General features: G+C 40.8%; 1 protein-coding gene across 3 annotated transcripts in view; it reads left to right on the top strand.

The window, feature by feature from the left end:
- ACSBG1 (acyl-CoA synthetase bubblegum family member 1) overlaps positions 1-12,020 on the top strand; it is a 68,970-nt gene that overhangs the window by 23,385 nt on the left and 33,565 nt on the right. For all 3 annotated transcript variants that reach the window (XM_073303550.2, XM_073303551.2, XM_073303552.2), the window contains exon 3: positions 10,721-10,938. In XM_073303550.2, coding sequence (XP_073159651.1) covers positions 10,721-10,938 — 218 coding nt within the window. The remainder of the gene's footprint in view (positions 1-10,720; positions 10,939-12,020) is intronic.

The following is a 12,020-nucleotide window of genomic DNA, read 5'->3' on the forward strand; positions in this document are numbered from 1 at the left end:
TGTTTCATGTTCTCTGTGTATATAAAATCATCCTCCTGTATGTTCCACTGAATGCAGCCGATGAAGTGGGCTGTAGCCCACGAAAGCTTATGCTCAAATAAATTTGTTAGTCTCTAAGGTGCCACAAGTACTCCTGTTCTTTTTATTGATTTAGAATGTCCTGCTTGAGCAGATGATTCATCAAGCTAACTGCTTCCTGAAGCTTCCTGGGTCAGGATTGTTCTGGCCTTGCAGGATGTCAAGATGTTCTTAGGTTTTACGTGTCATCCAATCCATTCAAAGAGCATGGGTATTATGTTGGAAGTCACTAAGAGTTTAAGCATTCTGCAAATCATGCTTAATCTGTAGCAGGTATCAGCAATGATTGACACCATTTTATGATTCGGTGACTCCAGGAATAGAGACACTTTCCAGATTATGGCACTTCTACAGCAAGCTCTAATAGAGGACTCTCCACACAATTTTTAAATATTTGGTTTTGTAACGTATACCCATAAAATGTCTAATAGTGCTGGCTGCTTTAAAAAGAGTTTGACAGAGGACACTGGAATTGTTGTGCTATGACTGACTTCCGCCTATTTCCTTCTGCTCTTATATTGGTCTTGGGAACATTGCTTCATAGAGCTGCCTGCTAGCCATCTCTGGAAAGTGTCCCAAGTGAAGGGTGGAGGCACAAATCTACTGGAGTCATGTTTATTCAAAGTAATGTTAATTTGAATTTCCAGTCTTGTCTTTGAATAACCCTTCCTATTCTGTTGATATTTATACAGCAGATAGTGCAAAAAACAGTGCATACTAACTTGCTACATCAGACTGAAAATAAACATTGCCAGAGCACAGATTCACAATTATGTCTCAGGCAACACTAGACTTTGCAAGAGAGACAGCATAAAATATAAATAAATAATTGAAGACGAACTTTTCTGGGCTGTAAGGGACAACCTAGTAATAATAATTTGTACTTCTATTGTGCATCCATGCTTTGAACATATCAAAGCATTTTTGAGGTAGGCAAATAATATTATCTTCATTCTACAGCTATACCAAACCACAAAGAGGTTAAACCCAAGGTCATACAGTGAGTTAGTTGGCAGAACTGAAAGAGAACCTATGAGTCCAGACACGCTATAACAACTTGATATAATCATATTTTTTATTTTATTATAGCCTGTGGTAGATGTATCCTTGGGGATAGTATTGGTCATTATTCTCCTTGATTTTCCATTTTTCATTACAGTTGAAATTTTTGACATCAATCTTCATCTTGATTACTAATTTCAGTTTTTCTGGTGCCTTTTACTCAGTGATCTCAAAGCACATTACAAGCTTTAATTAATTAAATCTCAACATCTCTGAGGTGTAATGATTATTATCCTCAGTTTACAGATGGGGAAACTAAGGCACATAAAGGTTAAACAACTTGCTCAAGGTCATACAGTGTGTCTGTGACAGAGCTGGGAATAGAACTCAGATGTCCTTCCCCTATTCTAAAAACTAGACATACGAGCTCTCTTTCTTAGAGATTAGTATCATGTACTAGCTAGCTAAGGACATGAGACAGAGAGAGCGAGAGAGAGAGAGCGAAGGAAACAGTAAAAGGAGTGAGGATATTAATATAATAGGCACCACAGAAACTTGGTGGAATGATGATAAGCAATGGGACATGGTAATACCAGGATACAAAATCTATAGCAATGACAGAGTAGGTCATGCTGGTGGGGGAGTGACACTATATGTGAAAGAAAGCATAGAGTCAAATATAATAAAAATCTTAAATGAATCAAACAGTACTATTAAATCTCTCTGGATAGAAATTCTCGTGCTTGAATAATAAGACTACAGAAGTAGGAATATACTCCCACCACATGACCAGGATGGTGATGGCAATTGTGAAATGCTCTGGGAGATTGGAGAGGCTATAAAAATAAAAACTCAATAATAAAGGGGGATTTCAGCTATCCCCATATTGACTGGATACGTGTCACCTCAGAACGGGATGCAGAGATAAAGTTTCTTGACACCATAAATGACTGCTTCTTGGAGTAGCTAGTCCTGGAACCCACAAGGGGAGAGGCAATTCTTGATTTAGTCCTAAGTGGAGCACAGGATCTGGTCCAAGAGGTGAATATAGCTGAACCACTTGGTAATAACGACCATAATATAATTAAATTTAACATCCTTATGGGGAAGAGGGACACCAAAGAAGCCCACCATAGTAGAATTTAACTTCAGAAAGTGGAATTACACAAAAATGAGGAAGCTTGTTAAACAGAAATTAAAAGGTACAGTCCCAAAAATGAAACACCTGCAAGCTGCATGGAAACTTTTTAAAAGCTCCATAGTAGTGACTCAATTTAATTTGGGGTAAAAACATAGTAAGAGGACAAAAAAGTGCCACCATCGTTAAATAACAAAGCAAAAGAAGTGGTTAGAGACCAAAAGGCATCCTTTAAAAACTGGAAGTTAAATCCTACAGAGGAAAGTAGAAAGGTGTATAAACTCTGGCAAGTCAAGTGTAAAAGTATAATTAGGCAGGCCAAAAAAGAATTTGAAGAGCAACTAGCTAAAGACTCAAAAACTAATAGCAAATTTTTTTAAGTACATCAGAAACAGGAAGCCTGCCAAACAAGCCTGCCAAACAAAGCCTGGATGATCAAGGTGCTAAAGGAGCATTAAAGGAAGATTAGGCCATTGAGGAGAAGCTAAATGAATTATTTGCATTGGTCTTCACTTCAGAGGATATGAGGGAGATTCCCACACCTGAGCCATTCTTGTTAGGTGACAGATCTGAGGAACTGTCCTAGACTGAGGTGTCAGTAGAGGAGGCTTTGGAATAAACTGATAAATTAAACAGCAATAAGTCACCAAGACCAGATGGTATTCACTCAAGAGTTCTGAAGGAACTCAAGTATAAAGTTGCAGAACTACTAGCTGTGGTATGTAACTTATCATTTAAATTGGACTCTGTGCCACATAACTGGTGGATAGCTAATGTGATGCTAATTTTTAAAAAGGGCTCCAGAGGTGATCCTAGCAAATACAGGCCAGTAAACCTAATTTCAGAACCAGGCAAATTGGTTAAATCTATAGTAATGAACAGAATTATCAGACACACAGATAAACACAATTTGTTGAGGAAGAGTCAACACGGTTTTTGTAAAGGGAAATCATGCCTCACCAATCTATTAGAATTCTTCAAGGGGGTCAACAAACATGTATAAAGGTGATCCAGTGGAAACAGTGTACTTGGAGTTTCAGAAAGCCTTTAACAAGGTCCCTTGCCAAAGGCTTTTAAGCAAAGTAAGCAGTTATGGGTTAAGAGGGAAGGTCCTCATACATCAGTAACAGGTTAAAAGGAAACAAAGGATAGGAATAAACGGTCAGTTTTCAGAATAGAGAGAGGTAAATAGTGTTGTCCCACATGGACCTGTACTGGGACCAGTGCTATTCAACATATTCATAAATGATCTGGAAAAAGGGGCAAACAAAGAAGTGGCAAAATTTGCAGAAATTACAAAATTACTCAAGATAGTTAAATCCAAAGCAGACTGCAAAGAGTTACAAAGGGATCTCACAAAACTGGGTGACTGGGCAACAAAATGGCAGATGGAATTCAATGCTGATAAATGCAAAGTAATGCACATTGGAAAACATAATCCCAACTCTACATACAAAATGATGGGGGCTAATTTAGCTACAACTAATCAGGAAAGAGATCTTGGAGTCATTGTGGATAGTTATTTGAAAACATCCACTCAGTGTGGTACAGCAGTCAAAAAATCTAACAGAATGTTAGAAAGGGATAGATGATAAAACAGAAAATATCATAATGCCACTATATAAATCCATGGTAATCCCACACCTTCAATACTGTGTGTCGTTTTCATAGAACCATAGGACTGGAAGGGACCTCGAGAGGTCATCTAGTCCAGTCCCCTGCACTCATGGCAGGACTAAGCTATCATTCTAGACCATTCCTGACAGGTGTTTGTCTAACCTGCTTTTAAAAATCTCCAATGATTTTTGGTCACTCCATCTCAAAAAAGATATATTAGAATTGAAAAAGGTACAAAGAAGGGCAGAAAAATAATTAAGGGTATGGAACAGCTTCTGTATGAGGAGAGATTAAAAAGACTGGGACTTTTCAGCTTGGAAAACAGACAGTTAAGAGGGGATATGATAGAGGTCTACAAAAGCTTGAATGATGTGGAGAAAGTGAATAAGGAAGTGTTATTACCCCTTAACATAATACAAGAGCCAGGGGGTCATCCAATGAAATTAAGAGGCAGCAGGTTTAAAACAAACAAAAGGAAATACTTCTTCACACAATATACAGTCAACCTGTGGAACTTATTGCCAGGGGATGTTGTGAAGGCCAAAAGTATAACGGGGTTAAAAAAAGAATTAGATAGGGTCATGGAGGATAGGTCCATCAATAGCTATTAGCCAAGATGGTCAGGGATGCAACCCCATTCTCTGGGTGCCCCTAGCCTCTGATTGCCAGAAGCGGGGAGTGGATGACAGGGAATGGATCACTCGATGGTTGCCTATTCTATTTATTCCCTTTGAAGCACCTTGCACTGTCCACTGTTGGAAGACAGGATACTGGGTTAGATGGACCACTGGTCTGACTCTGTATAGCTGTTCTTATGTTCTTAGGTAAATTGAAATGACACAGTTGTGTGGTGCTGCCTTATGATTAATGTGGGATAAGCTAGTTAAATATTTTGGCAGGGGTTACCAGCTGGTACTGTTCCACATAGTCTTACAAGCTTTTCTTCTTAGAACGAGAGCAAATTTCTAATCAAGAAATGCTGTATTGTTGTGTTGTGTTGTTATGCAGTGGTCCTTTGTCTGCTATCTGCCACAGCTTATTTCAGTTTTCATTCTGCTTTACTCTTTATTTGGAGCCAATACGTGAGACAGGGTAGCAAATGACTAACTTTTTAAGCAATGTTTAACACTTTTCAATCAGTGATTGCTGACTTCTCTTTGAGACCCCACATCCTCCTTCACTTCTTGTGAACTTGAAAAGTCTCATTAACTTAATTTCCTGTGCAGTCTGTCTTTATTCTCTACTTTTACCTTTATCTGTAATTTTTATAATTCTCTACAGCTAGGCTGTATCCTCTGGTCTGATTAAGCTGGGCTCAGCATGGAACCAAGGGAGCAAAGTCGGTTTTATGCTACCTTTGTGACTCCTCAATCCATATATCTCAGTTGTACCTTATTTCAAGAGGCATTGATCATTTTAGTTCCCAAGCTAGCTATGCTGCATACCTATCTGGTGTACCCTCACTTTTATTGCTGAAAGTTATTTACATCGGAACTAAAGAATCATGGAACTGAAGTTATAGCCTGTTTACACTAAAGGGATGAATCCTTCAACATTTTAAGTTTTTGCAAGAATAATTTTATGTGCCCCTCATTTTGGATCTTTGTCCCACATTTTTCCCTATCTTAAGGCATTTTGAAGGCTGGTTTGGTGGAGGCACAATTTAGAGCAGCTCCAGGACTCAGGACTGCTCTGAGTTGCTCCCAACTTCCCTAGCAGTAGAGTGCAGCTGCTCTCTGGCCACATCCTCTTTCCCCAGACTATGCCTTCCACTCTGACTCTGCCGCACCTGGGGAATCCCCTTTTGCTATGGAATACTCAGGATACCAACTATCCCAGCTTTATGGAGTCTTTATGCTGCTCTGGATCGCTTTTCCACCCATTTTTGGACATATCTGGCTGGGTACACAAATGTCGTTTCGGAAGCCATCATGTCCAGACTGTGAAATTGACTTCTTGTCAGCTTCAATTTTGGCATATGTGCAAGAGCTATGGAAGAACACAGTCACACCTTAATCTTTTTCCTCCCTTTCCCCTGACCCATCAACTGCTAGATCTGTGACTTTCCCATGAAAAGGATAGGTCAGTTCTTTGGCAACCCCAAGTGAGATTTGATGTGAAAATAAAAAAATAGATTATTCAATGACAGCAGTTGGAGCACGGGAGTGGGAATATATCCTGCTGTCAGGAAACTGAAAGGCCCTGCTTACTTGTGCATGTGCTGGGCTGTTCCACCATCTGGCAGTTTTCCAGATGCCAAGATAGATCAGATAATAAATTCCTTTTTTTTTTCTAGTCCTGAAGCTTAATATTTTGTTATGAGGCAATATTGTAAAAAAAGCTCAAAGTTTCATAGCAAGTCATGCAAGCTAGCTTAAAGTTTGCTTTCTCCTTTGCTTCCTTGTAAAGCAATCAGACTGAAAAAGCATTAAAGCTCTGGCATGTGCAAAGAGCTTATTTTGTTTATTTTGTTTGTTTTGAAGTATTTATAACAAAAATTGCTGTAAGCATTTATAATAATTCATACCAAATAGCAACCTACTGTTTACTGGCCTATGCCAAACATAACATAGTATTAAGAAGAGATCAGACTGACTTCCATTCTCTGAATCTTGTTTGATAGTATATAAAAAAGAAAATGAATATCAGATACTTCCTCTCAGAGTTGACTCCAATTCTAACTGACATGAAATAGCTTCTGATGAGGAGGCTGTGATGCTGGCAGGCTACCTGCCAGCCAGACTGCAGGCATTAGCTAAGACCTAACAAACTCACAGCTGGAAACCAGATCAGTTTGCCTGTATGTTAATTTTGCTCAAAATAGGTATTAACCTTATAAGAATGTATTTAGTATTTGGACTATAAGGTGGGTAGAAAGCTGGCTAGATTGTCGGGCTCAACGGGTAGTGATCAATGGCTCCATGTCTAGTTGGCAGCTGGTATCAAGTGGAGTGCCCCAAGGGTCAGTCCTGGGGCCGGTTTTGTTCAATATCTTCATAAATGATCTGGAGGATGGTGTGGATTGCACTCTCAGCAAATTTGCGGATGATACTAAACTGGGAGGAGTGGTAGATACGCTGGAGGGGAGGGATAGGATAGAGAAGGACCTAGACAAATTGGAGGATTGGGCCAAAAGAAATCTGATGAGGTTCAATAAGGATAAGTGCAGGGTCCTGCACTTAGGACGGAAGAACCCAATGCACAGCTACAGACTAGGGACCGAATGGCTAGGCAGCAGTTCTGCGGAAAAGGACCTAGGGGTGATAGTGGACGAGAAGCTGGATATGAGTCAGCAGTGTGCCCTTGTTGCCAAGAAGGCCAATGGCATTTTGGGATGTATAAGTAGGGGCATAGCGAGCAGATCGAGGGACGTGATCGTTCCCCTCTATTCGACATTGGTGAGGCCTCATCTGGAGTACTGTGTCCAGTTTTGGGCCCCACACTTCAAGAAGGATGTGGATAAATTGGAGAGAGTCCAGCGAAGGGCAACAAAAATGATTAGGGTTCTGGAACACATGAGTTATGAGGAGAGGCTGAGGGAGCTGGGATTGTTTAGCCTGCAGAAGAGAAGAATGAGGGGGGATTTGATAGCTGCTTTCAACTACCTGAAAGGGGGTTCCAAAGAGGATGGCTCTAAACTGTTCTCAATGGTAGCAGATGACAGAACGAGGAGTAATGGTCTCAAGTTGCAGTGGGGGAGGTTTAGATTGGATATTAGGAAAAACTTTTTCACTAAGAGGGTGGTGAAACACTGGAATGCGTTACCTAGGGAGGTGGTAGAATCTCCTTCCTTAGAGGTTTTTAAGGTCAGGCTTGACAAAGCTCTGGCTGGGATGATTTAACTGGGAATTGGTCCTGCTTTGAGCAGGGGGTTGGACTAGATGACCTTCTGGGGTCCCTTCCAACCCTGATATTCTATGATTCTATGATTCTATGAAATGATTGTAAGTTGCTGCCTGTATTAATCTCACATGCAATGTGGGTATTCCATGCTATAAGAAAACATGTACGTTTTGCTTTATGTCTTTGAGAATGTTTGCTCTGAACTTGTGAATCCAGGCACAGGACTTGTTCCCTGCCTATCCCAAAGGACTATCAAAATCAGTTGGGCCATCAAGGAACATCACAATAAAAAAGATTGGTTAATGGCCCTATTGCATCAGGAAATACTATGTGCAAGGAAACTTGCCCTGTGTCTTAGAAGCTGAATGAAAAATAAAACAAAGTCACATGAACATTTTCCATCTTTTTGGCTGTTTGAACTCTGACAGGTTTAGAAACACCAAACTGAAGACAGAGATCCCCTGGGGCTGCCTCTTGGGTCCACCCTGAAAGAGACTTTGAATTGATAGATCACTAAAACTCTGGCACTCTTAGGATTTAGATAACTTATTTGTGTGTATATGTTTGGTTGCTTTAACCTGTAAAAAGAAAAGGAGTACTTGTGGCACCTTAGAGACTAACCAATTTATTTGAGCATAAAGCTTTTGTGAGCTACAGCTCACTTCATCAGATGCTGTAGCTCACGAAAGCTTATGCTCAAATAAATTGGTTAGTCTCTAAGGTGCCACAAGTACTCCTTTTCTTTTTGTGAATACAGACTAACACGGCTGTTACTCTTAACCTGTAAATAACTTCCTTATTTCTTTTTCCTAGTTAATAAACCTTTAGATAGTTTTTTATGGGATTGGCTACATATACTGTCTTTATTGTAAGATCTAGAGTACCAGTTGATCTGAGGTAAGTGACTGGTCTCTTGGAACTGGGAGAAACCTAAATGTGGTGTGATCTTTGGTGTAAGTGACCATTTATCACTAAGTTCCATTTGTCTCAATGGAAAAATAGTGGAAAGATAGACTGGGGCATCTAAGGGTAGTGTCTTTGACTCCATGGTAAGATTGGAACTGTGATCCAGAAGTTCACAGTTGTTACTGGCTTGGTAAAATCTAATTATAGAATACACCACCAATTTGGGGTGTCTGCCCTGTTTTCTGACACTCTGCCCTGAGGTAGGCACTCACAGCTGTGAGCCACTCCAGACTGCATGACAGAGGCATCGAGGTATGAGTATCCACAGACTATATTTCATTGATGACAGTATGTTCTAGTTCACTTAAATTATCATCCAAAGGACCATAATGGGCATCAGAGGATAAGTCAGGTCTCCCAGAATAACTGGACCTACGTCTACGCCATTAATGTCCACAGTAGTCCTCAGGGAAAAACAGTCCTTTTCCCATTAATTTAAATAGAACGGCGTTCTGAAAGATCCTAGCACTGTGGACCCTACCAGCCTGCACTTATGTCTGTAAACCTACTGCGGTGGCCAACCAGGTCTTGAAGCACCAGGGTTAAATACCCCTTTCTTGTTTATAAATTCTGCATCCTGAGGGGAGGGGGCATGCTGGGGTGTGTGTGTCAAATTATAGGCACATAGGTTCTATCAGTTGCCCCATGCAAAGCCATCAATAATCTCTGGAGCACTACCCAGTTTATGACCTGGCTGGACAGCACCTTATCAGTGGCATAGGGCCTGCATGAGAGTGGCTCCAGCAGTTGATCTCCCCATGCAAAGTTGGCTGGCTACAGATCGGTAGCATTCTGGGGTGGCCAGTTTCCAGATGGCAATGGTGACCTGCTTCTCTATGGGTATGGCACACTGCATATTGGTACTACAGTGCTTGTAGCTGCAGCTTTGGGTCAGTTCTGCACAGATCACAGAAAAGGTAGTCCTTCCCACTCTGAAGTTCTCTCGCTACAGCTGGTTGTCCCAGGTCTGCAAAACGATCCTCTCCCACCAATCCATGCTGGTTTCCCAGGCCCTGAAACAGCGCTGAATGCCACATGGCAGATCCAGGAACCAGTGCTCTAATTCCAACGACTTGGCATTGTCCTCTTCTTCTTCATCCTGCTGCAATTGCCTCAAGGTGTTCTTCTGCAGCTGGAGGAGCTGCTGCGTCTGCCACAGAATAGTCTCCTGCTCCCACATCATCTGCTCAGTGGTGTGTTGGGCAAAGTCTGCTGCTGAAGTCATCTGGCTATGGCTGCTGTAATACAGCCCAACTAGCCTCTGCATATTTGTGCTTGTCACCATAGCAGTACGGAGCATTGTTGGGTCCATGCCAGAAGACAGCAATTCAAAAATGGTGTGAAATTGCCCAGAAAGGATGTATGGGGGGAAGACAGTGGAAACATGGGATTTAAAAAAAAACGTGAAATCACCTGGCTTCCCACAAATCACAGCAAAAACAATTCTAGGATGCATGTTGGTCAGCTGCAAAATAAAGGACCATGGGATACTCACCGAAAACTTTATGCCCTCGGTTCTCAGCAAACCACTGCCATGTATTCACACCATGTGAATTGAAAATGGAACAGATGTTCTGTGTGCGCACTATAGGTGTGACTTACGTTCTGCGAGTTACCTGACGCTTGTCAAAAAGCTTTGACTGAACCCTGTGTAGTTAAATCCAAAGTGTGTGTCCATCCCCTTCTAGTTTCATGTTCACGTACAGCCATCTGCTGCTACCAGTTACTGCATTAGCATATGTCGTAATGGACTGTGCTGTGGCTCTAAAGATCGCAACTCTGCTGATGAATCAGGTGGAGGGTGAATATGGTTCTACATTATGACTTTTTTTTTCCAATTTTTAAGTTTTCTAAAAAATTAGGAAATTATACTTTTAAAAAATATACCCTCTGTTAAAAGAACTTTAAGGTTGCAAAGTCAAGCATGCAGAAGTTTAGAAATGCCAGAATTAAAGTTGCCCATGCAACCTTAATTTGATCCTTCATGCATATGCATTATAATAGTAGTCTTTAATTACACGATCACACACTATTTTTTTCACTGATCTACTATCTCGATAATAACTTGCCTTTCAGAGCCTTTATGGACTACATTTGCTGATAGTGTGGTCAAGCTGAGAATAGATCACTCATGTTCACAAACTCCAATAACAGTTCATCAGATGTTCAAAGAGACTGTGGATAAATATGGGCCTCTCAATGCTATGGCCAGCAAAAAGAATGGAAAATGGGAAAAGATCACATTTGCAGAGTATTACAATCTTTCCTGGAAAGCAGCCAAAAGCTTTTTGAAGGTAAATGTTTAAAAAAACAACAATCCAAACCCATACTCGTTATGCAGGTTTTTTTATTACAGGTCATAGCATGAAAACATTCCTGTGGGTTTTCAGTCCTTATGAAGAGTAGCAGTCGCGTGTTCTGCATAACAGCCTTTATTGAAGTAAATCTCTAGTAACTGTACCATTCAAATATTAATGAGACCCCCTCAACCCGTAGTAGAGGATGAGTTTCATCCTGGAATGCCCCCTGGGATTTACCTTCCTTTTAAGGACCATATATTTGATGGCCCCAACAAGTTATGTCTCTTAAATCTCTGAATTGGCTAGCAATTTTCTTTTTTATGATTGACCAAGGCAATGAGAGGCAAATTAGTAAATATTTCTATTTAATATATTATTATTGTTATAGTTATATTTATTATACTATTTTAGTTGTATATCAGACAGATACTAATATTTCAATGGTAGCAGATGGCACTGATGCCTGTTCTTGCAAAGGTGTTGGCAGAAACAGTGGCAAAGTCAATAGGTGAGACTCTGCTTGTGAAAGCAGTTGCAATCAGGGAGACAAGAGTAAAAAGAAAAGGAGCAATACAGGAGTCTTGGCTGACTATTTTTTTAGAGTCTGTGATGCAGAGTGTTGGCATGGTCTTTAGATTATCTTTGGATGCTAAAATGTCAAGTATGTTAGTTAGTTTTCATTATGTTCTAGAAACTAGTGCATATTTTTCAGAAAGAGTTCAAAAGAAAATAATGCCAACAAAAGTTGGCATCTGTCACTATAGACAGTAACAGAGCAGCGCTACATGAACAACTAGGTTGTGCTCTGATCCCTTATGGCCACAGGAGGGAGGGCACACAGAGCCTTCTCCTCGTGTATGGCCCTAGGTAGGAAAAGGGCACAATCTCAGACCTGGTGCTCCTGAGAATGGGGACTTGCTCCTTGGGGATGCAAATTACATAGAGGGTCATAGAGAGGTCTGATTCATGGCCCACCTTGCACAAGCCAACAGAGTGGGCTGGGCATGCAGGGAGAACATCCTTAAGGGCAGCATGCATATTTCTCCCTGTTCCCTAGGGAACTTGAAGTATAATCC

This window comes from Lepidochelys kempii, chromosome 10, assembly GCF_965140285.1.
Source record: "Lepidochelys kempii isolate rLepKem1 chromosome 10, rLepKem1.hap1, whole genome shotgun sequence".
In the NCBI taxonomy this organism is placed as follows: Eukaryota; Metazoa; Chordata; order Testudines; family Cheloniidae; genus Lepidochelys; species Lepidochelys kempii.